The sequence below is a fragment of the Bombina bombina genome, chromosome 4, assembly GCF_027579735.1.
Source record: "Bombina bombina isolate aBomBom1 chromosome 4, aBomBom1.pri, whole genome shotgun sequence".
NCBI lineage: Eukaryota > Metazoa > Chordata > Amphibia > Anura > Bombinatoridae > Bombina > Bombina bombina.
The window spans coordinates 992,348,503-992,372,864 of NC_069502.1; the positions used below are offsets into that span (position 1 = coordinate 992,348,503).

At 36.3% G+C, this 24,362-nt stretch overlaps 1 protein-coding gene across 1 annotated transcript in view; it reads left to right on the forward strand.

Moving 5' to 3' along the window:
* The window catches only part of LOC128658145 (protocadherin Fat 4-like), a 651,406-nt gene that overhangs the window by 600,021 nt on the left and 27,023 nt on the right, over window positions 1-24,362 (forward strand). The window contains exons 51-52 of the mRNA XM_053712644.1: window positions 3,974-4,069; window positions 5,778-5,879. Of these exons, the coding sequence (XP_053568619.1) occupies window positions 3,974-4,069; window positions 5,778-5,879 (198 nt within the window). The remainder of the gene's footprint in view (window positions 1-3,973; window positions 4,070-5,777; window positions 5,880-24,362) is intronic.

A 24,362-nucleotide genomic window follows, 5' to 3' on the forward strand; every position in this document is an offset into this window, starting at 1 on the left:
AAGAATTTGTGTTAGCAGGGAATATTCATTTTAGAATCTTTCAGAAAGACTAATAAGTTGTCTGCATAAAGAAAATTTTAATTCTTCTTCTCCCTAATCAAATACCCTCAATTTCTTGTCTAAGATATACAGCGAGGGGTTCAATAGCTAGGTTGAATAGATATGGTGATAGCAGACACCCCTGTCTTGTATCTTTCTTTAGGGAAAAATTAGAAGTAATGTGTTTATTAACTACTATATTGGCTAGGGGATTGTTGTAAATGGTCTGAACAAATCTGATGAAATGTCCAGTAATTCCAAACTTTTGTATAACTGTAAAAAGATGGTCCCAGGAGATCGTATCAAATGCCTGTTCGGCATCAATTGCTATAATAGCATTATCTGATATAATTGTAATCTTTTCTTTGTTAAATTGTTGCCAGTAATAGTCAATAGTTAACTGTCATTTCCTCAAATTGGCCGTTGCCTAGTCCTTGTGTATAAGCAGATCCATCACTTTCTTTAGGTCTTTGGGCTATAATACTAGTAAGTATTTTATAGTCGTTATTTAACAACGAAATTGGCCTGTAAGCATTAAGGTCTTCAGCGTCCTTAAAGGGACATTATACACTCATTTTTTCTTTGCATAAATGTTTTGTAGATAATCTATTTATATAGCCCATAAAGTTTTTTTTTTTAATTAATGTATAGTTTTGCTTATTTTTAAATAACATTGCTCTGATTTTCAGACTCCTAACCAAGCCCCAAAGTGTTATGTGAATACGCTCGACTACCTACTCCAGCTTGCTCCTGTTTGTGTAAAGGGTCTTTTCATATGCAAAAGAAGGGGGAGGGGGGGAGTGTCTTATTTGCCACTTGCAGTGGGCTTTCCAGCTACCTTTTCAACAGAGGTAAACTGACAGCTTCTAAGTAAGTTTTTAAACAGTTTTATACTGAATTTTTATATCAGTATCTGTGCATCTTATTCTTTATAGTAGTGTCTATTACATGCAGTTATATGAAAATGAGTGTATACTGTCCCTTTAACCTTTGTTAAGATTAGGGAGATTGAAGATGCAGTAAAATATTTGGATTGCAAACTTCCTTGGATAAAGATTGTATTAAATAAGGATTTTCTGAAGCTGACAGCAAAGGTGCAGCTGTTGTGGAGCTTGAAGCTGCTGAAGTGATAGTGTCAGATGACAAGAGCAGTGTTGTAGAAGATGCACTGTAAGTCTGGTTTCCGTTTTTAAAGGGACATTCCAGTCAAATTTAAATGCACATAGATGAATTGCATCTTTGAATAGAATCATATTTGCAATATACACGTATTGACAAAAATGCTTCTAGTAAAAATTATAACTGATTTAGTGTTAACATTTTTCTCTGCACGTGCATGTGAAGCATAACTAGATATTCCCAGTGCACCAGCATTTTACATACTGCAGCTGCTCAGAGCACAAGTGGGGCTTGTATCATGTCAGCAATTAACAAAATGAGTAATTACCAGATGGTACAAGCATCTTAGGCTCTCTGAGCAAGTACTGTGTTTAATATGCTGGTGCACAAGGCATACTTAAAAACACATTCAAAATAACTATAGCTTTTATTAGAAGCATTTTTGCTAATACCTGTATATTACAAAAATGCTTCTACTCAAAACTGGAATGCATCCATGTGGATTCCAATTTTGGCTGGAATGTCCCTTTAAAAAACACTAAATACAGTAGAATTGAATAATTAGGGAAAAAAAACACGAATATCTATCTGGATATCCTATAGGGGGCGCACAAAAAAATCCAAATAGGGGAATGGTAAAAAAAATTAAACACTTATGTGAAAGTTATGAATAGCAACTAGAGATTATGTAAAGTAATAATCAATTGTTTGAAAACAATGCTAAATAAAATGAGAATGCAATCAAGAAAAAAATGTATATATAGTTATGGTAAAATATGCAATATGATAAAATAAACACAAAATCAATTGTACTTGTGTGATACATCTGTATCAAAATAGATAATATGCCAGTCTTTCATATGTTCGAAAGTTCCATAAGCGTTATCGGCAAGACAAAAAACCTCTGTAATCCAATGGTTGGTGGGAACTGATAGGCTGCTCCCCTTTAAAACCCGGTGTAGTGGGTAATCTGGGAAAAAATAAAAAAGAAAGGGGGGGCCTCATAGTGTATTTCAGAATGCTTGTATGCAAAAGTAAATGCAAATAGGCTCACCACATAGGGGGCACCATACTTTGACCGGTTCTTGAAGGCAGGCTAGCACTTTGCAGCAGTTAACTCACTGGCAGGAAGTTTGTTGTGTTCCTCTGTGCGTGATCTCAGCTGCAGTCCCAAGGAGGCTCCAACAGTCTCTAAATGAACAAAAAAGTTAAAAGCAATTCTTTATTGTTCTTTGCAACGCGTTTCTCGACCACATACACTGGTGGTTTCCTAAGGCAGTAAATTGGATCCATTTTACTGACTGAGGAAAGGACCTGTGTATGTGGTTGAGAAACACGTTGCAAAGAACATTAAAGAATAGTTTTTAACTTTTTATATTTGGAAGTTGTCCTTTCTACTGACGAGGTTCAGTATTGGTTATTAACCATTCTGCTATCACACTTCGTTGTTTTTTGGGAGAACATTGGAGCCTCCTTGGGACTGCTGCTGAGAACATGTGCAGAGGAACACAACCAACCCCTTGCCAGGGAGTTAGCCGCTGCAAAGTGCTAGCCTGCCTTCAAGCACTGGTCAAAGTACGGTGCCACCTATCTGATGAGCCTATTTGCATTTACTTTTGCATACAAGCATTCTGAAATACACTATGAGGTCCCCCTTTCTTCTTTTCTAAGAATTGAATAATTGAAAAATACACACACAAAAAGACAATGCAATAGCACTTTTTATATTCTGGCAAATTTCAAAGTTGATTCAGTTTTCTCTCCCCCTGTATCATATGAAAGTCATCAACTAATAACAAAATACATATACATATGTACTAAGCACTTTTACACATGCTTAGTAGGAGCTGGAGCCTCAGAAAGTGTGCATATATAAATAATGTGCACAATTTGATAATGGAAGTTTATTGGAAAGTTTTTTTTAAAAAATTGCATGCTCTATCTGAATTAATTACAAATTTGTGCAGTATACATTAAACCAGGAGGATGTTATATAATTTATGCAACAGGAAATATATAGGACCAGAGGTTTTTTACGATTGTTTGTGTGCTGGTTAAACTGCGCTAATATTACTAGTTGAGCGTGATCGCATGAGCGCAATAGGGATTTACACTAGAGTCATTACCTCGATCTCAGAACTGTTATGCAAATTAAAAAAAGTATCACAAAACATATCAAAAATACATTACAAAGTACACTTACACTCATAATAACAATGTCTGATAAAAAAATATTGAAAAAAAATATTGCATACAAAAGTTATAAGTTCTCAAAGATATAAGATCTCAGGTGTTAGAAGAAAAAGGTAGGCAAAGGACTTTAACATTGAGATACATACATATACATGTCGTAAAATGGATATGTATGTATGTATATGTATGTGTGTGAATATATATATATATACACATAAATATGTATATATATGTATTTATATACATACCAAAATACACACACAATAGGTGGGCTGAGCTTGGTGGCCATTTTTGTCTCTTAACAAACAATGAATATTTAAATGTTTCATGTACGTCTTACAAACATATAGATCTGGGACCAGTTGCAAGATGCTTCACTGGTATGTAATAATAAGTCATCAAAATGATGTATTAGGTCTAGACTGTCCCTTTAAGCCATTATGAACAGCCTACATCCTGAATGTGATATATAACTAAGGAGAGAAATCTCATCCAAAATGAACTGTAAGATGTAGGATTAAATCCCCAAAGGGCTAAATACAAACTTTCTGCCTTCAGCTTAAAAAAAATATTTGAGTTAATTATGATTTTCATAAAACAAATGATCTACATTTGTTTGCAGCATAGCAGAGGTACCTGACAAACCCACAAAAGAAAAACCTGAAGATCAAGAGACACCAGAAAAGCAAAAACCTGATGAAGAAGTTGTTGTAGAAGGGTAATTTTATTATTTCTTTACTATTGACAACTATACAATAAAAACATAGGCGTCTGTTCCAATCCACCAGAAAACACTTTTCTAAGTGTTTCATATGATTTTTGTACTTTTCTAATTCATCAGCCAGGAACTCTTTTTGGACTGGATTTTCTTGCAGTTTTTTTAATGTTAATTTTTTTGCCCATGCTCAGATCATATATTAATATGTTTCCTGGTTTACAGAAAATCTAAACATAAAATTTAAATGACACTTTAAAACCGTGAATCTGATACAGAACTAATTTATTATAATCTTAAAGTCAATTTATGATTTTTATATAAAATTAAGAAAATGAGAAAAAAAATCTTAACTTCCACAAGTGAAAAAAAACAAGTTTAAACACGTAAGCCAGCAATCGCCAATACTGAATCATTTAGCCTTCATGTATAACTTTAGCATTGAACTGCAACTTCATATATCTGTTCAGGTCATTGAAATCGCGTATGGAACAGTCTTGTTTTTAATAGTTTTTCTTGTATACATAAAAAACTCAAAGATCACCTGAACATGCATATAATGGGTTTTAAATATGTCTTCCAATGGATGATCATAGGGGTCTTCAAAAATAGTGATTTCTTTCCCAAATAAAGTATATTCTGTTTTGTTTTTTACTTAGTACAATAAAATAATATATTTATGAGAACACTCCCGCAAAAAAGCAATCTTGAGTTACATGAGGTCTAATGGGATTACATAAATGTAACTCAAAAAGAAAGAATAATTAAGATTGGCACTGTGGATAAAAAAAACTCAAAAGAAAGCAAAGAAAGATGGTTTATAGATGACACACAATTTTTATTTATTGAATGTAATATCATTAGATTGTATAATAAGAATGACTACAAGATACATGTAAAAGCTATACCAATGCATCTAAGAAAAAACACTGCCTCTGATAAAAATGCACATCAAAAAAGCAAAACTCCTACTTCACTAGCAGACACATAAGGTGTCCCTGATGTCCTGGCCAAGAGCAGTAAACATCAGTGCCAGTAGGGAATACTTTTGTATACACATAAATAATAAAAAAGTATTGTTTTTTGATTTATGTGTTTTGTCAGATACATTGTTATGTCTTTTAAATACATTTTGTAGTCAGTCTCTATAAGTAATATTAGACCTCCCAACTGTCCCGATTTTAGAGGGACAGTCCCTGAATCTGAGCTTGGTCCCTCTGAGGCAGTCATATGTGCCTCTTTACAGAATTTCCCTTAGCCCTAACCACTAAACACCCATAAACTGCCCTGACACACCCATGGAACACCCACGAACTGCCTGACACACCACAACCCCGCCCACTAACCACCCATGATCCTTCTCAACACGGCTCCACCCACAAAATGGCTCCTATCAACCTCCTGTGTCCCTCATTCTCAGCCACATATGTGGATAGGTATGTATTATGCAAACTATTCATTTTATTTTTAATACCTAACAGTTAATTATTATAGGTAGAAAGATGCTCCATATAAAGCTTCTCAGTTCTCTTGACAATTATAATAAACTATAATAAGTATAATGTGAGTTCTCAATACTTCAGATCACTAATTCTTTATGCAAATCATTTGTAATATACAAAAATATAGACTTATTATGATGGAAAGGTTCTGTGTTCCTCTGAATAATGTTCTACACCTGTTATATTAACATATTATTTTACATTTGCAGGGAAGTTTCTGAAGCTGACAGCAAAGGTGCAGCTGTTGTGGAGCTTGAAGCTGCTGAAGTGATAGCGTCAGATGACAAGAGCAGTGTTGTAGGAGATGCACTGTAAGTCTGGTTTCAGTTCTGTAGAAATGAATAATTGACAAATACACAATAAAAAAAGACAATGCAATAGCACTTAACTTATAAAATAATTTCTGCAGCAGCAAAATAAAAAATAATAGTCACAAATATATCAATTACTGTTAGAGACGTCTCTTAAAAAGGATAAACATAAAGAGCTGAAAAAATTGTCAGTTTCTTTTTTTTTTCTTTTTATTGAACCAGCGAGGTATAATCCCAACCATCATATATTACATTACGTCACACAATTTACGTAAATTTACATCGACATAATTTCCGTATTCCTAACATAGTGTGACTATAATACATTTGTGCATACCCCCAATGGTGTTTTAACTCAAATAATCAAACAACAGAAAATAGGCCTCTGGAATTCCACGTTGTTAACAACCCAAAACCCATAAACCTGTTACCTTGTGGGGAAAGAAAGAAAAACGTATATGTATATATACTTATGCATATCTTCATACTGTAACACTATTCATTCATTTCTATAGCACTTAATAGAAACTCAGACCCCCTAAATGGGGAAATTAATAACACTTGTGTTTCTCTTGGGTATGACTGAATAAATCCCCTCCATTTACCAAAGACATTTTTAATTTTTACTTTCAGAATTTATGGAGGTGTCAATTTGTTCCACTAAAAGTTGTGCATAGATTCTATTGATGCACTCCGCCATGCTGGGGCTGTTCTTTGCCTTCCAATATTTTAATATTAGGGATCTACCTATCAATATAACTGTATTAACAAACGTATTATTTACTTGCGCTATAATATCTCCATAAAGGAATAAAATATGTTCATCCCGCAATTTTATTTCCTTTTTTAATTATTTTGCTTAACCAATGATTAGCCCTATTCCAGAATTTCTGAATTTTAGGGCAGCTCCATAAATAATGGTACAGGTCAGGTCCTGATAAACTGCATTTACCACATTTATTATCGCCCATGTTGTCCCATTTTGCGTTTACTGCAGGCGTTATATAAGATCTATAAATTATTTTGGTGTGTGACTCCCTCCACGAGGTTGATAAGGTTGCTTTGTCTACTAATTGAAAACTTCTATAAATTATATCCTTTGATTGGCGCCAACCATTGGCTATCCTTTCTAAATTTTCTGTACTTTGTAAAAGTTTAAGTGCTTTATATGAAACAGATATAGAACAATTCCCCTGTTTGAATATATTAAGGATAGATTGTAGAATTGCCCAAGAGCCATTGTCTGAAAAATCTTTAATCCTTTCATTAAAAAAATGTTGTATCTGTAAAAATGCATAGAATTCTTTGTCATATAAATTAAACTCTTCTTTTAGCTTTTGGAAGGTTCTACAATTCTTGGAATCTTTTTCTCTTAACTGTTCCATATATAATAACCCTTTCTGTTTCCAGCTCTGAATACTTTAGAAGTGAGTGCAGGTTCAAAATTGGGGTTTCCGCATATAGTAAGATATTTAGACCACCCAGGGTTGACTTGTGCAATTTTTACTATTTTTTGCCATGCGATTATCACATTTTGGACCGTATTCATAGATTTATCCCCGTTGGTAGTTTTCCTTTACAGTGCAGCAGTGCCTTTAATGTATATGGATTAACTAATTGCTCCTCCAACTCCCCAATGGAATAATATTCTGACTCTGTTAGTCAGTCCATAGCTATTTTGCCTATTCCTGTTAGGTTATATAATTCAATATCTGGTACAGCGAACCATCCCTCTCTCCTAAAATACGTAATTTTCTGAAGACTTATCACCCTCCGCTTCTTCCCCTACAAAAACCTCACACAATTTCCTCTAAAAAGTTCTAGATCTTTGCGTTTGATAAATAGGGGTAAATTTTGTATTAAATAGAGTAGCTTAGGGAATGCCACCATTTTAATCAGGTTGATTTTACCCGACAAAGACAATGGAAATCTGGCCCAAAATGTTAGATATTTAAAAAAAATTATAAATATATTTGGGGAATTCAAGTCATACCATTCATTAGGATTTTTTTGAGAATTTTAAGCCCAAATATTTAAGTTCATTCTTGGCTTCTTTAAACGGGCATTTTTTATAACTGTTCCTATTTTTGTTGATCCAAAAAATCTCAGATTTGGCTAACTTTACTTTATAGCCCGCAAAGGCACTACATTTTTCAAGAATTTGTGTTAGCAGGGGAATATTAATTTTAGAATCTTTCAGAAAGACTAATAAGTTGTCTGCATAAAGCAACAATGTAATTCTCCTTCTCCCTAATCAAATACCCTCAATTTCTTTTCTAAGATATACAGCGAGGGGTTCAATAGCTAGGTTGAATAGATATGGTGATAGCAGACACCCCTGTCTTGTACCTTTCTTTAGGGAAAAATTAGAAGTAATGCTTTTATTAACTACTATATTGGCTAGGGGATTGTTGTAAATGGTCTGAACAAATCTGATAACAAATACCATAATATCACAAAGACAAAAAATGTGAAATAAATGTGATAAAGTAGTGAACAAAAAGTGATCATAAAGTATACTTTTGTGTGAAACCTAAATATTTATAAAAGTTCATATAAGGATATGTGTGTTCTTCCAAAATCTTCACGCTTCTATTTTCTTTTGATCCTCATATGAAAAGAAAGAAGAAATGCCACATAGCGTAACTCTGTAACCTTTTCAATGCAGAATGTGTATGTACAAATGCTTACTCACATGAGATGGAGCTATAGCCAAGCTCAGGTTTATGCTCACACCCAATGTTATACTGTTGGGTAAACAATTGCTTGAACAGGATTTTGAATAAAAAAGATTTATTTAAAATATAAATATAAAAAGCGCCACAAGAGCTGCAAAGACCACCAAATACAATAGGATCGGCAATACAATCAAGTAATTGCTCACGTTGAGCTTATACACAATACTAGAGACCGTGGTAAGGAGTGCAGAAATTTAACCACACAACCTCCCCCTTAAGAGTCCAGTATATGTTGCTCTCCTTACTGGTGTGCAGATTCTTGGAAGGACGCCAAAGAACAAAGAATAATGTATCCGACGTACGTTTCGCAAAAGAGCTTTCTTCTGAACAAATCTGATGAAATGTCCAGTAATTCCAAACTTTTGTATAACTGTAAAAAGATGGTCCCAGGAGATCGTATCAAATGCCTGTTCGGCGTCAATTGCTATAATAGCATTATCTGATTTAATTGTAATCTTTTCTTTGTTAAATTGTTGCCAGTAATAGTCAATAGTTAACTGTCATTTCCTCAAATTGGTCGTTGCATTTCTCCCTGGCATAAATCCCACCTAGTCCTTGTGTATAAGCAGATCCATCACTTTCTTTAGTCTTTGGGCTATAATACTAGTAAGTATTTTATAGTCGTTATTTAACAACGAAATTGGCCTGTAAGCATTAAGGTCTACAGCGTCCTTAACCTTTTTTAAGATTTGGGAGATTGAAAATGCAGTAAAATATTTGGATTGCAAACTTCCTTGGATAAAGATTGTATTAAATAAGGATTCTAATGTTGGTACTATATCATCACCCATCATTTTATACAATTCTATAGGGATTTGATCGGGACCAGGTGCTTTGTTAATAGCTGTTACTTTAATTGTCTGCCTTATCTCCTCTGGAGAAATCGGGCTATTTAGGAATTTCAATTTTTCTTCTGCTATCCTAGGTAACCTGATTTTGTCCCAAAATTGTGCTTTTGAGTCTTGAGATATCGCCCCTTCCTCATGAACTTTCTGAAAATATTCAAATATATATGTACTCACTTCATTAATATTTGAAACTCTTTTGTCACCTATTCTAATTGCTTCAATGCATTGTTTTTTTATGTTTAAGTTTAACTAAATTAGCCAAAAATGTCCCTGCCTTACCACTGTGCCTATAAAAGAAGGCTCTTGTTCTCAATTCTTCCTGTCTTATCTTTTGATTAAGAAAAGTCTCCCTTTCTTTTTTGGCCTTAATATATTCGTCCCATAAAAGTTTAGATGGATCACTTACATATGCATTAAAGCACACACAAACATTACCTTAAAGGGACACGCAACTCTAAAAACTTTTTGTCAAGATTCAGATGAAGCATACGGTATACCACTTTAAATAACTTTTCAATTTACTTCTGTTATCTAATTTGATTTGTTCACTTGGTTTCTTTTGTTCAATAGAATACCCAGGTAGGTTCTAGGGCAGCACTGCACTACTGGGAACTAGCTGCTGATTGGTGGCCTTTTGTCATTGGGTCACTCAGTGTGTTTAGCAAGCATCCTGTAGTGCAATGCTGCACCTTCAACAAAGAATACCAAAGGAATAAAGTATATTTGCCAATTTAATGAAATTGGAAAGTTGTTTAAAATGACATACACTATCTGACACATGAATGAAAAATGTTGGGTTTCAAATCCCTTTAAAGAACAAAAAAAAGAAGAAGAAAAATGTTCCTTTCCTATAACCATGACATTATTTGCATTCAGTCCTCTTCTAAATAGTATTTAGCTAAATGGGAAAAAGCATTGCTCATATCAAGTGTTCAAGAAGAGCTTGAATAAATAATAGGGAAAATAATGTTAAATGACCAGTCAACACAGTAGATTTACATAATCAACAAATGCAAGATAACAAGACAATGCAATAGCACTTAGTCTGAACTTCAAATGAGTAGTATATTTTTTTTCTGACAATTTTAAAAGTTATGTCTTTTTCCACTCCCCCTGTACCATGTGACAGCCATCAGCCATTCACAAATGCATACACGTACCATGTGACAGCCATCAGCCATTCACAAACGCATACACACTTATTATTGCACATGCTCAGTAGGAGCTGGTGACTCAAAACGTTTAAATATAAAAAGAATGGGCACATTTTGTTAATAGAAGTAAATTGGAAAGTTGTTTAAAATGGCATGCTCTATCTGAATAATGAAAGATTAATTTTGATTGAGTGTCCCTTTAACTTGTCTTTAATTACTTTTTCATGTGAACCAATATACTTTCTAGACTTTTCTTTTTCACCCTATTACTTTTACATAAGTGACTAGTATTAAAGGGACATTAAACATCAAATAAACACTAGACAATAATGATGGATTTAAATTCTGAGAATAATATGTAGATGTATGTTTTTAAAATTATACTTTTATATTAAATAGTGAAGATATAAGAGTAAAGTTTTAGTTTCCATATCTTACCTCCTCTGCTATGTGCAGTTACTGATATATATATAATTGGTTGGCATTATTGAATCTGCATTGGAAATGTGTTCTAGTCCTTTGCACCAATAAATCACTCATTTAGACCATATGATATTTTCACACTATTAAAAAGCTGTGCATCATTTCCTTGGCACTGGGATGTTGCATAGGTAGCTTCTTTGTGTAATTATAATGTAAGTTTTCTATATTTCTAATCAGTTTTTCCTGCACACCATTTTCAGGGCCGGATAATAAAAGATTCTCCTAAATTATAGTGCAGACTTCACATAGGTTGAACTTACTGAATGCTAAAAGATAAAGGGTGGAACCTGGAAGTCCCAGAGAGATGAGAAATGCCTCGCTCCCATAAAGCTCTCCGCTCAAATGAGATGATCTAAAATGATTCTCCAGCACTGCGAGATCTCTTACAAGATTCTAGACAGAAAATTTGACTACACTTCTCTGTGGAATGTTCTCTGCATTTCTGTATGTAAAGGGAAGTCAAGCCCAGTGCAATATAGCACGGCATGACAAGAGAGTTTTGTTAAACTTACACTTTGTGCGTTGTATTTTATATTTCTTTTTTCTTCAGCTTGAGTCCTTTTAGTAATATTACATTTAAAGGGACAGTCTACACCAGAATTTGTATTGTTTTAAAAGATAGATAATCCCTTTATTACCCATTTCCCAGTTTTGCATAACCAACACAGTTATAATAATATACTTTTAACCTCTGTGATTATCTTGTATCTAAGCCTCTGCAAACTGCCCCTTTTTTCAGTTCTTTTGACAGACTTGCAGTCTAGCCAATCAGTGCCTGCTCCCAGATAACTTCACGTGCACGAGCACAGTGTTATCTATATGAAATACAGTACGTGAACTAACACCCTCTAGTGGTGAAAAACTGTTGAAATGCAATCTGAGAAGAGGTGGGCTTCAAGGTCTAAGAAATTAGCATATGAACCTCCTAGGTTAAGCTTTCAACTAAGAATACCAAGAGAACAAAGCAAAATTGGTGATAAAAGTAAATTGGAAAATTGTTTAAAATTACATGCTCTATCTGAATCATGAAAGTTTATTTTGGCCTAGACTGTCCCTTTAAGCTTTGCATTTTTTTTTGTTGTATTTCAATGCATTTAGAATCAGATACAGCAGTGAGTTTTACAAATTCTAATTGTTTTGTTCTGTTACTTTAAGAACTTAGGATACTTTTTTATATTTCTGTGTATCTTTGACAAATTACATTGCAGGTTGTATTTACTCTAAAACTCACATCTTTAGAAAGTGGAAGGGACAGGGGATTTTCCTGGGATGAACAGGGGAGTTTCCAGGGTACGTCTGAAGCTCCCTCATAACTCTCATAAAATGCTGTTAGAATTTTACACAAGCTGGTCTCAATTATCTTGCCTGCTGTATGCACGTGAAGTTTGCTCAAAATGCACAATACATTTATTTAATTGACAGAAAAGTAATATATTCTAAATAAGAGGCAAAAACAAGTTGAATAGTAGTGAAAAAATAAATTTGAATTTGCTGCAGATGGCGCCGTTATATCAGTCCCAGGGATTCTCCTGTTAACTTCAGTCTCCCCTGTGATATTCTGTATCCCAGAGATCTTCATTACTTTCTATGGAAGGCATCTGTTATCGACTTCTATGTTCCGCCCTTTTTTTTTTAAAGAACTCAGCTAGTTCAACCCCTATGACGTCTGCAGTATAATTTCTCTCCAAACTAGTGAATCTTTGTTAATTGGGCCCATATATATGTAATGAAACCGAAGCTGTGACATACACATAAATATGCAAAGTATGACCCTAATTTGTTAATGTTACACAGAAACTGTCAAATCACAATCCTAAGTACACTGCTTTATACAGACAATATATACATTAAAATACAAAACAGAAAGTGCAAAGTTTAAATGTAATAAAACAATCTGAAGTCTAAATTAATATAAGATACAAATTACAAAGTGTAAATGCAGCAGAGCTCTCATGTCATGCAGTGATATATTGCACTGGACTTGTCTCTCCTTCACATACATAAATTAAGGAGATGCCTCTATGAGAAGTATAGCAAAATTTGCCTTTTTAGAATCTTGTGAGGGATCTCAGTGCTGGAGGATCATTTTATATTATCTCTTCTGAGAGAAGAGGTTTTTTTTCTTGTTTTTTTAAGGCGTAAGTCCAATGTCTATTGTAAGAAAAACCATGTGGATGCTTGTCATTAAAATGTGTGTATAATCCCATAAATTAGATAATACTATATGTAAAGGGAACTTATAACAATTACCGAAACTCGTTACCTTCAAGAAAATATTTTAAATGGATTTTACAACACAAAAAATATATCTAATGAAAGTAATATATGGTTTCCTTCTTTCTAAATAAATATTTTTGAAAATATGTTATATATCAGCCTGTGATGTCATCCTGCATTTTCTATTATGCGATCCTTTCTGAAATTGGGACTGTTGGTACCACTCTTTCATACGGTGGTGGGAGTTATTAACCCTGCTATAGTTGGAACTGTGGAGTAAATATTCTAAGTAAGCTGTAACCTGTGCTAACCACCTACCCTGCATTTAATCTGGGCACTTTCTACTGCAACAAATGGCACAACACAGACCTGCTATAATGGAGGCCGTCGATACCTGGGAGCAGAAGATTCAGCTGCTACTATCTCAGCATTTTCAAGACTTAAAGGTGTGATTAAGATCCGTGCTGACATTACTACAATCTGAGTATAAGCAATAAGCAAAGTTTAGTCCTTCATTGTGTAAAGATATGACAGGAGACCATGACGCTGTGGAAACACAAAGCCTCAGGAAGTCATCTGTACAAGCGGACATATTACCTTCAGTCCTGCAAAATGTGCAACATATTCCATTGCACAGTGCTCAACATCAGGAGACTACCATAAATCTGACTGCCCCTGAGAGAAGGGACTATACAAAGATAGCTTCACATTTTAGCTCCTTAGATGAGAAACTAACCTATGTGGCAAAAATCTTGAGCCTCAATGAAAGAGAACACGAGGACCGGGTACTGGAAACGTCTCCAAGTACTACAGGCCCTTATATCCAACAGATATATTACTTATTTGTTTAGATGACATGTAAGGCTATGTCGACCCTCAATACCTCAATATTGAAAGATCACTACTGGACTATGTAAAGAGTCAGAGCCTCTTTGGAGTGGACAAAATCTAAGAAATATCTTACTTTGCCGGTTGAGTAACATGGCTGTATTAGATATGTTTTGCATTATGTTACCTTCTACTTTATTTGTATTACTGTTGGGGTTGCTCTCATTCAACTCAGATTTCTTTTTGGGTATTGTCTTTATATATGTTAAGTGTAGGGGCCTTTATAATGGGAAAATTATTCGCAATAGTCCCATAATCGGTGTCATGCAGTCATAATGTAATGATTATAAGGGTGTAGGTATGCATATGTATGTTTATAGGTTTATATGTGAGTACATTTTCAGTCACTCATTCCTTTACGTGTCAACTTTCTTATATAGAATATGTTTAAATCACTCAGAATAGGAGGTTATGCACCCAATATTCATATATCTCCAATTACTAATCTTACAATGTAGTATGTGTCTTGCTCAAGATGGTTTTATCTTGCTGTCACCAGCTGGGGCAGTGAGTCAGACCTTATTATGCTATCATTTATTTTTCCTATTGGGGCAGAGTATACATTTAAATGCATATTTGAAGAGTCACCACCTTTCCTCCTTCCTGCCACCCAGACCTCATTTTAAGTCTGTTTTTTATCTTAAAGATCCGACATTACATATACTATGCTGTCCTACATAGAGTTGGACTTCTGAAATGTTTATAGAAAGATAATGTTACCTATTAACAAATAAGTCATCTCACTATACTGATTATGTCCTCTCCATATACATATATCAATCACATTACAAACTGAGTAACTCCTGAACTATGGTCACTGATCTGATTTTGCTCTCCAGCAACTTCTACTAATATACACCTAGATTACAAGTTATGCACTAAACCGGGTTGGTAAATAACCCAAAAAAAATAGCGGTATTGCAATCCCCATAGCGCTGCCATTACAAGTTACTGAAAAACCTTCTTTTGTTGAGGTATGGTGCATTTAGCTCCATACTGCACAAAACCCAAGGCCTCACTTGACGTGCTCGTGCACGTTTCCCCCTAGACATCAATGGAGAGAAAGTGTTAGAAAAAAACTAACACCTGCAATTGCGGAATGGCGATCGCCGTAACGCAATCCACATTGATGTCTATGGGGACAAGAAAGTTATGTAAAAACCTAACACCCTAACATAAACCCTTAATCTAAATACACCTAATCCGCCACCCCCGACATCACTGACACTAAATAAAGCTATTAACCCCATAAACCGCCGCCCCTACATTGCAGACACTAAATAAACCTATTAACCCCAAAACTGCCAGCCCCCCACATTGCTACTACTACAATAAACCTATGAACCCTAAACCACTGGCCCCCCACATCGCTGCTACTATAATAATCCTATTAACCCCTAAACCACTGCCCCCCCACATCACTACTACTATAATAAAGTTATTAACCACTAATCCGCCAGCCCCCCACATTGCTACTTTTATAATAAAGTTATTAACCCCTAAACCACCGGCCCCCACATCACTACTACTATCATAAAGTCATTAACCCCTAAAACGCCAGTGCACCACATTGCTACTACTATAATAAAGTTATTAATCTCTAAACCGCCGCCCCCCCACATCACAACATACAAAATTAAACTATTAACCCCTAAACCTAATTATCCCCTATACTTTAAATTTAATTTATAATATAACTATCTTAAAGTAAATAAAAACTTACCTGTGAAATAAAAAAAAATCTAAGATTAAACTAAACATTAACCTAACATTACTATATTAAAAAAAAATAACGAAAAATAAAAAAACGAAGGCCTAGATTTAGAGTTTGGCGGTAGCCGTCAAAACCAGCGTTAGAGGCTCCTAACACTGGTTTTAGGCTACCGCCGGTATTTGGAGTCAGTCAGGAAAGGGTCTAACACTCACTTTCCAGCCGCGACTTTTCCATACCGCAGATCCCCTTACGTCAATTGCGTATCCTATCTTTTCAATGGGATCTTTCTAACTCCGGTATTTAGAGTCGTGTCTGAAGTGAGCGTTAGAAATCTAACGACAAAACTCCAGCCGCAGAAAAAAGTCAGTAGTTAAGAGCTTTCTGGGCTAACGCCGGTTTATAAAGCTCTTAACTACTGTGCTCTAAAGTACACTAACACCCATAAACTACCTATGTACCCCTAAACCGAGGTCCCCCCACATCGCTGCCACTCGATTAAATTTTTTTAACCCCTAATCTGCCGACCGCCACCTACGTTATCCTTATGTACCCCTAATCTGCTGCCCCTAACACCGCCGACCCCTATATTATATTTATTAACCCCTAACCTGCCCCCCACAACGTCGCCGCCAGCTAGCTACAATAATTAACCCCTAATCTGCCGACCGCAAAGAGCCGCCACCTACGTTATCCTTATGTACCCCTAATCTGCTGCCCCTAACACCGCCGACCCCTATATTATATTTATTAACCCCTAATCTGCCCCCCTCAACATCGCCTCCACCTGCCTACACTTATTAACCCCTATTCTTCCGACCGAATCTCGCCGCTACTGTAATAAATGGATTAACCCCTAAAGCTAAGTCTAACCCTAACACTAACACCCCCCTAAGTTAAATATAATTTAAATCTAACGAAATAAATTAACTCTTATTAAATAAATTATTCCTATTTAAAGCTAAATACTTACCTGTAAAATAAACCCTAATATAGCTACAATATAAATTATAATTATATTATAGCTATTTTAGGATTAATATTTATTTTACAGGCAACTTTGTATTTATTTTAACCAGGTACAATAGCTATTAAATAGTTAAGAACTATTTAATAGTTACCTAGTTAAAATAATTACAAAATTACCTGTAAAATAAATCCTAACCTAAGTTACAATTAAACCTAACACTACACTATCAATAAATTAATTAAATAAAATACCTACAATTACCTACAATTAAACCTAACACTACACTATCAATAAATTAATTAAATACAATACCTACAATTACCTACAATTAAACCTAACACTACACTATCAATAAATTAATTAAATACAATACCTACAATTACCTACAATTAAACCTAACACTACACTATCAATAAATTAATTAAATACAATTCCTACAAATAAATACAATGAAATAAACTAACTAAAGTACAAAAAATAAAAAAGAACTAAGTTACAAAAAATAAAAAAATATTTACAAACATTAGAAAAATATTACAACAATTTTAAACTAATTACACCTACTCTAAGCCCCCTAATAAAATAACAAAGCCCCCCAAAATAAAAAATGCCCTACCCTATTCTAAATTAAAAAAGTTCAAAGCTCTTTTACCTTACCAGCCCTGAAAAGGGCCCTTTGCGGGGCATGCCCCAAAGAATTCAGCTCTTTTGCCTGTAAAAAAAACATACAATACCCCCCCCAACATTACAACCCACCACCCACATACCCCTAATCTAACCCAAACCCCCCTTAAATAAACCTAACACTAAGCCCCTGAAGATCTTCCTACCTTATCTTCACCATACCAGGTTCACCGATCGGTCCAAGCCTCGGAAGTGTTGATCCAAGCCCAAGCGGGGGGCTGAAGAGTGATGTCCCAATGATGGATTTCTTCAGTCGCCGCTTGGATCCAGACTTCAGCCCGAGGATGGACGTCACTCTGGCTTGGATCAACACTTCCGAGGCTTGGATCAAGACTTCCGAGGACCGATCGGTGAACCTGGTATGGTGAAGATAAGGTAGGAAGATCTTCAGGGGCTTAGTGTTAGGTTTATTTAAGGGGGGTTTGGGTTAGATTAGGGGTATGTGGGTGGTGGGGTATGTGTTTTTTTTACAGGCAAAAGAGCTGAATTCTTTGGGGCATGCCCCGCAAAGGGCCCTGTTCAGGGCTGGTAAGGTAAAAGAGCTTTGAACTTTTTTAATTTAGAATAGGGTAGGGCATTTTTTATTTTGGGGGGCTTTGTTATTTTATTAGGGGGCTTAGAGTAGATGTAATTAGTTTAAAATTGTTGTAATATTTTTCTGATGTTTGTAAATATTTTTTTATTTTTTGTAACTTAGTTCTTTTTTATTTTTTGTACTTTAGTTAGTTTATTTCATTGTATTTATTTGTAGATATTGTATTTAATTAATTTATTGATAGTGTAGTGTTAGGTTTAATTGTAGATAATTGTAGGTATTTTATTTAATTTATTTATTGATAGTGTAGTGTTAGGTTTAATTGTAACTTAGGTTAGGATTTATTTTACAGGTAATTTTGTAATTATTTTAACTATTTTAGCTATTAAATAGTTCTTAACTATTTAATAGCTATTGTACCTGGTTAAAATAAATACAAAGTTGCCTGTAAAATAAATATTAATCCTAAAATAGCTACAATATAATTATAATTTATATTGTAGCTATATTAGGATTTATTTTACAGGTAAGTATTTAGCTTTAAATAGGAATAATTTATTTAATAAGAGTTAATTTATAGAATCCTATCAGACAATCGGAATTCGACGGACGCCATCTTGGATGACGTCATTTAAAGGAACCGTCATTCGGCGAGTAGGCATCGGGAGAAGAGGATGTTCCGCGTCGGCTGGAAGATGATGGCTCCGGAAGAAAGAAGATTGAAGATGCTGCTTGATAGAAGACTTCATCCCAATGATGGACTTCCGACTTCAGCCCGATGATGGATTTCTTCAGTCGCTGCTTGGATCCAGACTTCAGCCCGAGGATGGACGTCACTCTGGCTTGGATCAACACTTCCGAGGCTTGGATCAAGACTTCCGAGGACCGATCGGTGAACCTGGTATGGTGAAGATAAGGTAGGAAGATCTTCAGGGGCTTAGTGTTAGGTTTATTTAAGGGGGGTTTGGGTTAGATTAGGGGTATGTGGGTGGTGGGTTGTAATGTTGGGGGGGGTATTGTATGTGTTTTTTTTACAGGCAAAAGAGCTGAATTCTTTGGGGCATGCCCCGCAAAGCGCCCTGTTCAGGGCTGGTAAGGTAAAAGAGCTTTGAACTTTTTTAATTTAGAATAGGGTAGGGCATTTTTTATTTTGGGGGGCTTTGTTATTTTATTAGGGGGCTTAGAGTAGATGTAATTAGTTTAAAATTGTTGTAATATTTTTCTGATGTTTGTAAATATTTTTTTATTTTTTGTAACTTAGTTCTTTTTTATTTTTTGTACTTTAGTTAGTTTATTTCATTGTATTTATTTGTAGGAATTGTATTTAATTAATTTATTGATAGTGTAGTGTTAGGTTTAATTGTAGGTAATTATAGGTATTTTATTTAATTTATTTATTGATAGTGTAGTGTTAGGTTTAATTGTAACTTAGGTTAGGATTTATTTTACAGGTAATTTTGTAATTATTTTAACTATTTTAGCTATTAAATAGTTCTTAACTATTTAATAGCTATTGTACCTGGTTAAAATAAATACAAAGTTGCCTGTAAAATAAATATTAATCCTAAAATAGCTACAATATAATTATAATTTATATTGTAGCTATATTAGGATTTATTTTAAAGGTAAGTATTTAGCTTTAAATAGGAATAATTTATTTAATAAGAGTTAATTTATTTCGTTAGATTTAAATTATATTTAACTTAGGGGGGTGTTAGTGTTAGGGTTAGACTTAGCTTTAGGGGTTAATACATTTATTAGAATAGCGGTGAGCTCCAGTCGGCAGATTAGGGGTTAATGTTTGAAGTTAGGTGTCGGTGATGTTAGGGAGGGCAGATTAGGGGTTAATACTATTTATTATAGGGTTATTGAGGTGGGAGTGAGGCGGATTAGGGGTTAATAACTTTAATATAATAGCGGTGCGGTCCGCTCGGCAGATTAGGGGTTAATAAGTATAGGCAGGTGGAGGCGACGTTGTGGGCAGATTAGGGGTTAATAAATATAATATAGGGGTCGGCGGTGTTAGGGGCAGCAGATTAGGGGTACATAGGGATAATGTAGGTAGCAGCGGTTTACGGAGCGGCAGATTAGGGGTTAAAAAAATATGCAGGTGTCAGCGATAGCGGGGGCGGCAGAATAGGGGTTAATAAGTGTAAGGTTAGGGGTGTTTAGACTCGGGGTACATGTTAGAGTGTTAGGTGCAGACGTAGGAAGTGTTTCCCCATAGAAAACAATGGGGCTGCGTTAGGAGCTGAACGCGGCTTTTTTGCAGGTGTTAGGTTTTTTTTCAGCTCAAACAGCCCCATTGTTTTCTATGGGGGAATCGTGCACAAGCACGTTTTCGAAGCTGGCCGCGTCCGTAAACACCGCTGGTATCGAGAGTTGAAGTTGCGGTAAATATGCTCTACGCTCCTTTTTTGGAGCCTAACGCAGCCATTCTGTGAACTCTCAATACCAGAGGTATTTAAAAGGTGTGGCCAGAAAAAAGCACGCGTAGCTAACGCACCCCTTTGGCCGCAGAACTCTAAATCTAGGCCTAAGTTACAAAATGAAAAAATCCTAACATTACAAAAAAATACACTAAAATTACGAAAAATAACAAAAAAACTAACATTACCAAAAATAACAAACACTAAAATTATGAAAAATAAAAAAAAACACTAAGATTACAAAAAATAATAAACGAAATTATCTAAAATAATAAAAATTAAACGTAATCTAATAGCTCTATAAAAACAAAAAAGCCACCCCAAAATAAAACCTAACAATAAACTACCAATAGCCCTTAAACAGCTCTTTTACATTTACAAATTACCAAGTCCCCCATAACAGTAAAAAACCCCACCCAACCAACCCCTGGTACTGCACACTGAGGATTGAATGCAAGGTACCCCTTTTATATTGGGGTACCGTTGCATACCTATTGGCTGAAAAATTCAAATCAGCCAATAGGATGAGAGCTGCTTAAATCTTCCTCAGAGGTGGGTTTGTTGAAGAAGTGTATGCAGTGATGGTCAGTCCAGAGGAAATCGGTGATGTGATTGACTGAGATGTGGTTGACTGCGGAGAAGATCGGGTAGAGGGTGTGGCCGGCTGCGTGGGTTGGGTAGTTTATGAGTTGCTTCAGTACGATGGTTCCAAGGTTTTCCAGGAAGGTGGAGGTGTTGTGATTGTTGGGATTGTCAAGATGGAAGTTGAGGTCACCGAGGATGATGTAGTCCATTGATGCGAGGGCATGGGCAGAGATGTGGTGGTCGGTGATGGAGTCGCAGAAGGCTGGACAAGGTCCGGGAGGTCTTTAGATGAGGGAGAGAGAGTGGTAATGGGGTTGACCTGGATCTTGAAATGTAGGTGTTCCAGGCCTGATGCGTGGTCGTCGGAGCTGGTTGTGACTTGGATGGTGTGTTTGTGGTTGATGGCGATGCCTCCTCCAGGTCGGTTGCTGCGGTCTTTGTGGCAGATCTTGTAGCCGTTGGGTATTGCAGTGGCGATGTCTGGCACTGATGCGGGGTTCAGCCATGTCTCGGTGAGGAAGGCGATGTCTGGGGAGGTGGAGTCTAGCAGGTTACAGATTTTGAGGGCGTGCTTGTGGATGGAGCGGGTGTTGAGGAGGATGCAGTTGAGGTAGTTGTGCAGTTGAGGTAGTTGTGGCTCTTTTTGGGTGGGTTAGTTGGTTGGGTTGTGGTCCTGGAGGGAGGGGAAGGAGCAGTTGCAACAGGTGAAGGGTCCGAAGGTGTTGGTCGGGGATGCGTGGTGGCAGACAGACAATCTACCGGTGTTGAGCATGTGGAGGGTGCTGGTGCGGGCGGGGCGCGGGCGGGCGCTGACGGGCTTGCCTTTGGTGCGCCCGCTGCATGGTCACGCAGCGAGCACCATTAAATTCAGCAGGAAGGTGGGCGGGCTAGTTAGCTGGGAAGCTGGAGCGGGGGTAGGTGCTAAAAAAACAGAGAGCAGCAAAAATACAGCAAAAATACAGAGGGAGAAGGGAGAGAGGACTAACTTCAGTAGTGCTGGGAGCACCATTAAATACAGCAGGAAGGTGGGCGGACTGGTTAGCTGGGAAGCTGGAGCGGGGGTAGGTGCTAAAAAAACCCAGAAAGCAGCAATACAGCAAAAATACAGAGGGAGAAGGGAGAGAGGACTTACTTCAGTAGTGCTGGGAGCATCATTAAGTACAGCAGGAAGGTTGGTGGGCTGGTTAGCTGGGAAGCTGAAGCGGGGGTAGGTGCTAAAAAAAACAGAGAGCAGCAAAAATACAGAGGGAGAAAGGAGAGAGGACTTACTTCAGTAGTGCTGGCGGAGCACCATTAAATAAAACAGGAAGGTGGGCAGGCTGGTTAGCTGAGAAGCTGGAGCGGGGGTAGGTGCTAAAAAAAAAAGAGAGAGCAGAAAAAATACAGAGGGAGAAGGGAGAGAAGACTTACTTCAGTAGTGCTGGGAGCACCATTAAATACCCTGAACCCTTGAGCTCATTAGCGCTCCCTAACTTCTACATTGTGTGTTTAGCACCATTAAATACAGCAGGAAGATGGGCGGGCTGGGAAGCTGGAGCGCGGGTAGGTGCTAAAAACCCCCAGAGAGCAGCAAAAATACAGAGGTAGAAGGGACTAATGCACTAATTTGTGGTCCCATTGCTGACATAATTCCAAATTTAGAAGTTTCAAACAATTTTGAAAATCTTCATTCACAGAGATTTGCTCAGACAAATTGTAACACCAAAGAGCAGACACAACTGCTACAGAAGGAATGCTTGATGAAAAAGGCTTTTTGATGAAAGCTTACCAAATTCATATCCATTTGGTTCCTGAAAAATTTATTATCATCTAAGGGAATAGTAGTGTGTATGGCTAAAGTGAATAGCAACATCCACCACTGGAAAAGTTTCCCATGGTACTCAGAGAGAGGTAGGATTAAAAGAGAATGGGGCGAAGTCGGCTGCCGGAGAATATGGCCACACTTTAGGTGTACTCCGAATGCCTTGTCCTGTATTTTAACATCTAGCAGGATTGAATGGGTATGCTACCAGATGAAAATGTCATCTAAGCAAGCCGGACCATAGCCCAAACACAGTGGATAAGTTCCGGAAGCTGAAACCTTCTTAAGACAGTAGCTATCAGTAGTTTGCTGCTCGGGCAAAAATATATTCAGCTATAACAGCTCTGTTTTGGATCCAGAGCTGCAGATACTCACCTAATTCACCAACTGGAGACAGATATGAGAGGATAATCCACGCCGCTTGAGTGCAACCTAACCACGTAGCCTCCGGAACAGGATGAATCTGCTTAGAGCACACAGAGAGCAGAGATAAGTAATATTGGGATATATTAATAAGGGGCATTGAATATTTAATGCTGAGAGCACAGAAAATAAAATTTCTGGCGAAAATGCAAAACCCATATAAATTTTTATCGTGTTCTGCAATATACCGGATGTGATATCTAATACATGTAAGAAGCCAATTAAATGATATAACAAGAGTTTTCACTATACCACTCAGGGAATGATCTTCACTGCAGCTAAGCTCATAATCCACGCATATATTTAGTGAGCACCAGTTGAACTCTATATTACAGCCCTGCAACTACTATATATGACTATTTACCCCTGAGAGGTGATCAAAGGAAATTAGACACTGCTGAAATTGTGAGTTAACACAGCTATCTACTGTGAAATAAGGTCACTGACCTACATCCTTATAAGAAAAAAGAGACAGTACCATGCTTTATTCTCTAAAAGATGTATTATCCATAATAGTGAAAATGTTGCCAAAAAAGCTCACTAAACAGAATAAACCACAAAAATCTTCACTAAGTAGAACACTGCTACTTAATTCTTTTTTCACATTAGCTGAACCAGCAACCCCAGTGGGGAATAACCCTATACACTCCAACTCTAAAACGTCATCACCCACATCAGAAATGGAGGAAAAAGAACAGAATGACACTGTTTCTATACCTAAAATAGTACTGGATTTCATTCCGTCGAAACAAGACCTTACTGCACTGCTAGGTCAAGTACATAGCTGCATTAGAGAAGAAATTTCTACACTACGAAAGATATCAACGAAATTGAAAAAAAAGTAGAATACTTAAAGGAAGTTCAAGAAAGTACCCAAGAAGAAACTTCTATTTTACACCAACTTGTTAAGGGGCAAGAAGCCTCTATTCTGCAACTTCACGACAAGTTGGAAGACTTGGAAAATAGAGAAAGAAGACAATGAGAGGCATTCCAGAAGACATCCTAAACTCCTCTCTA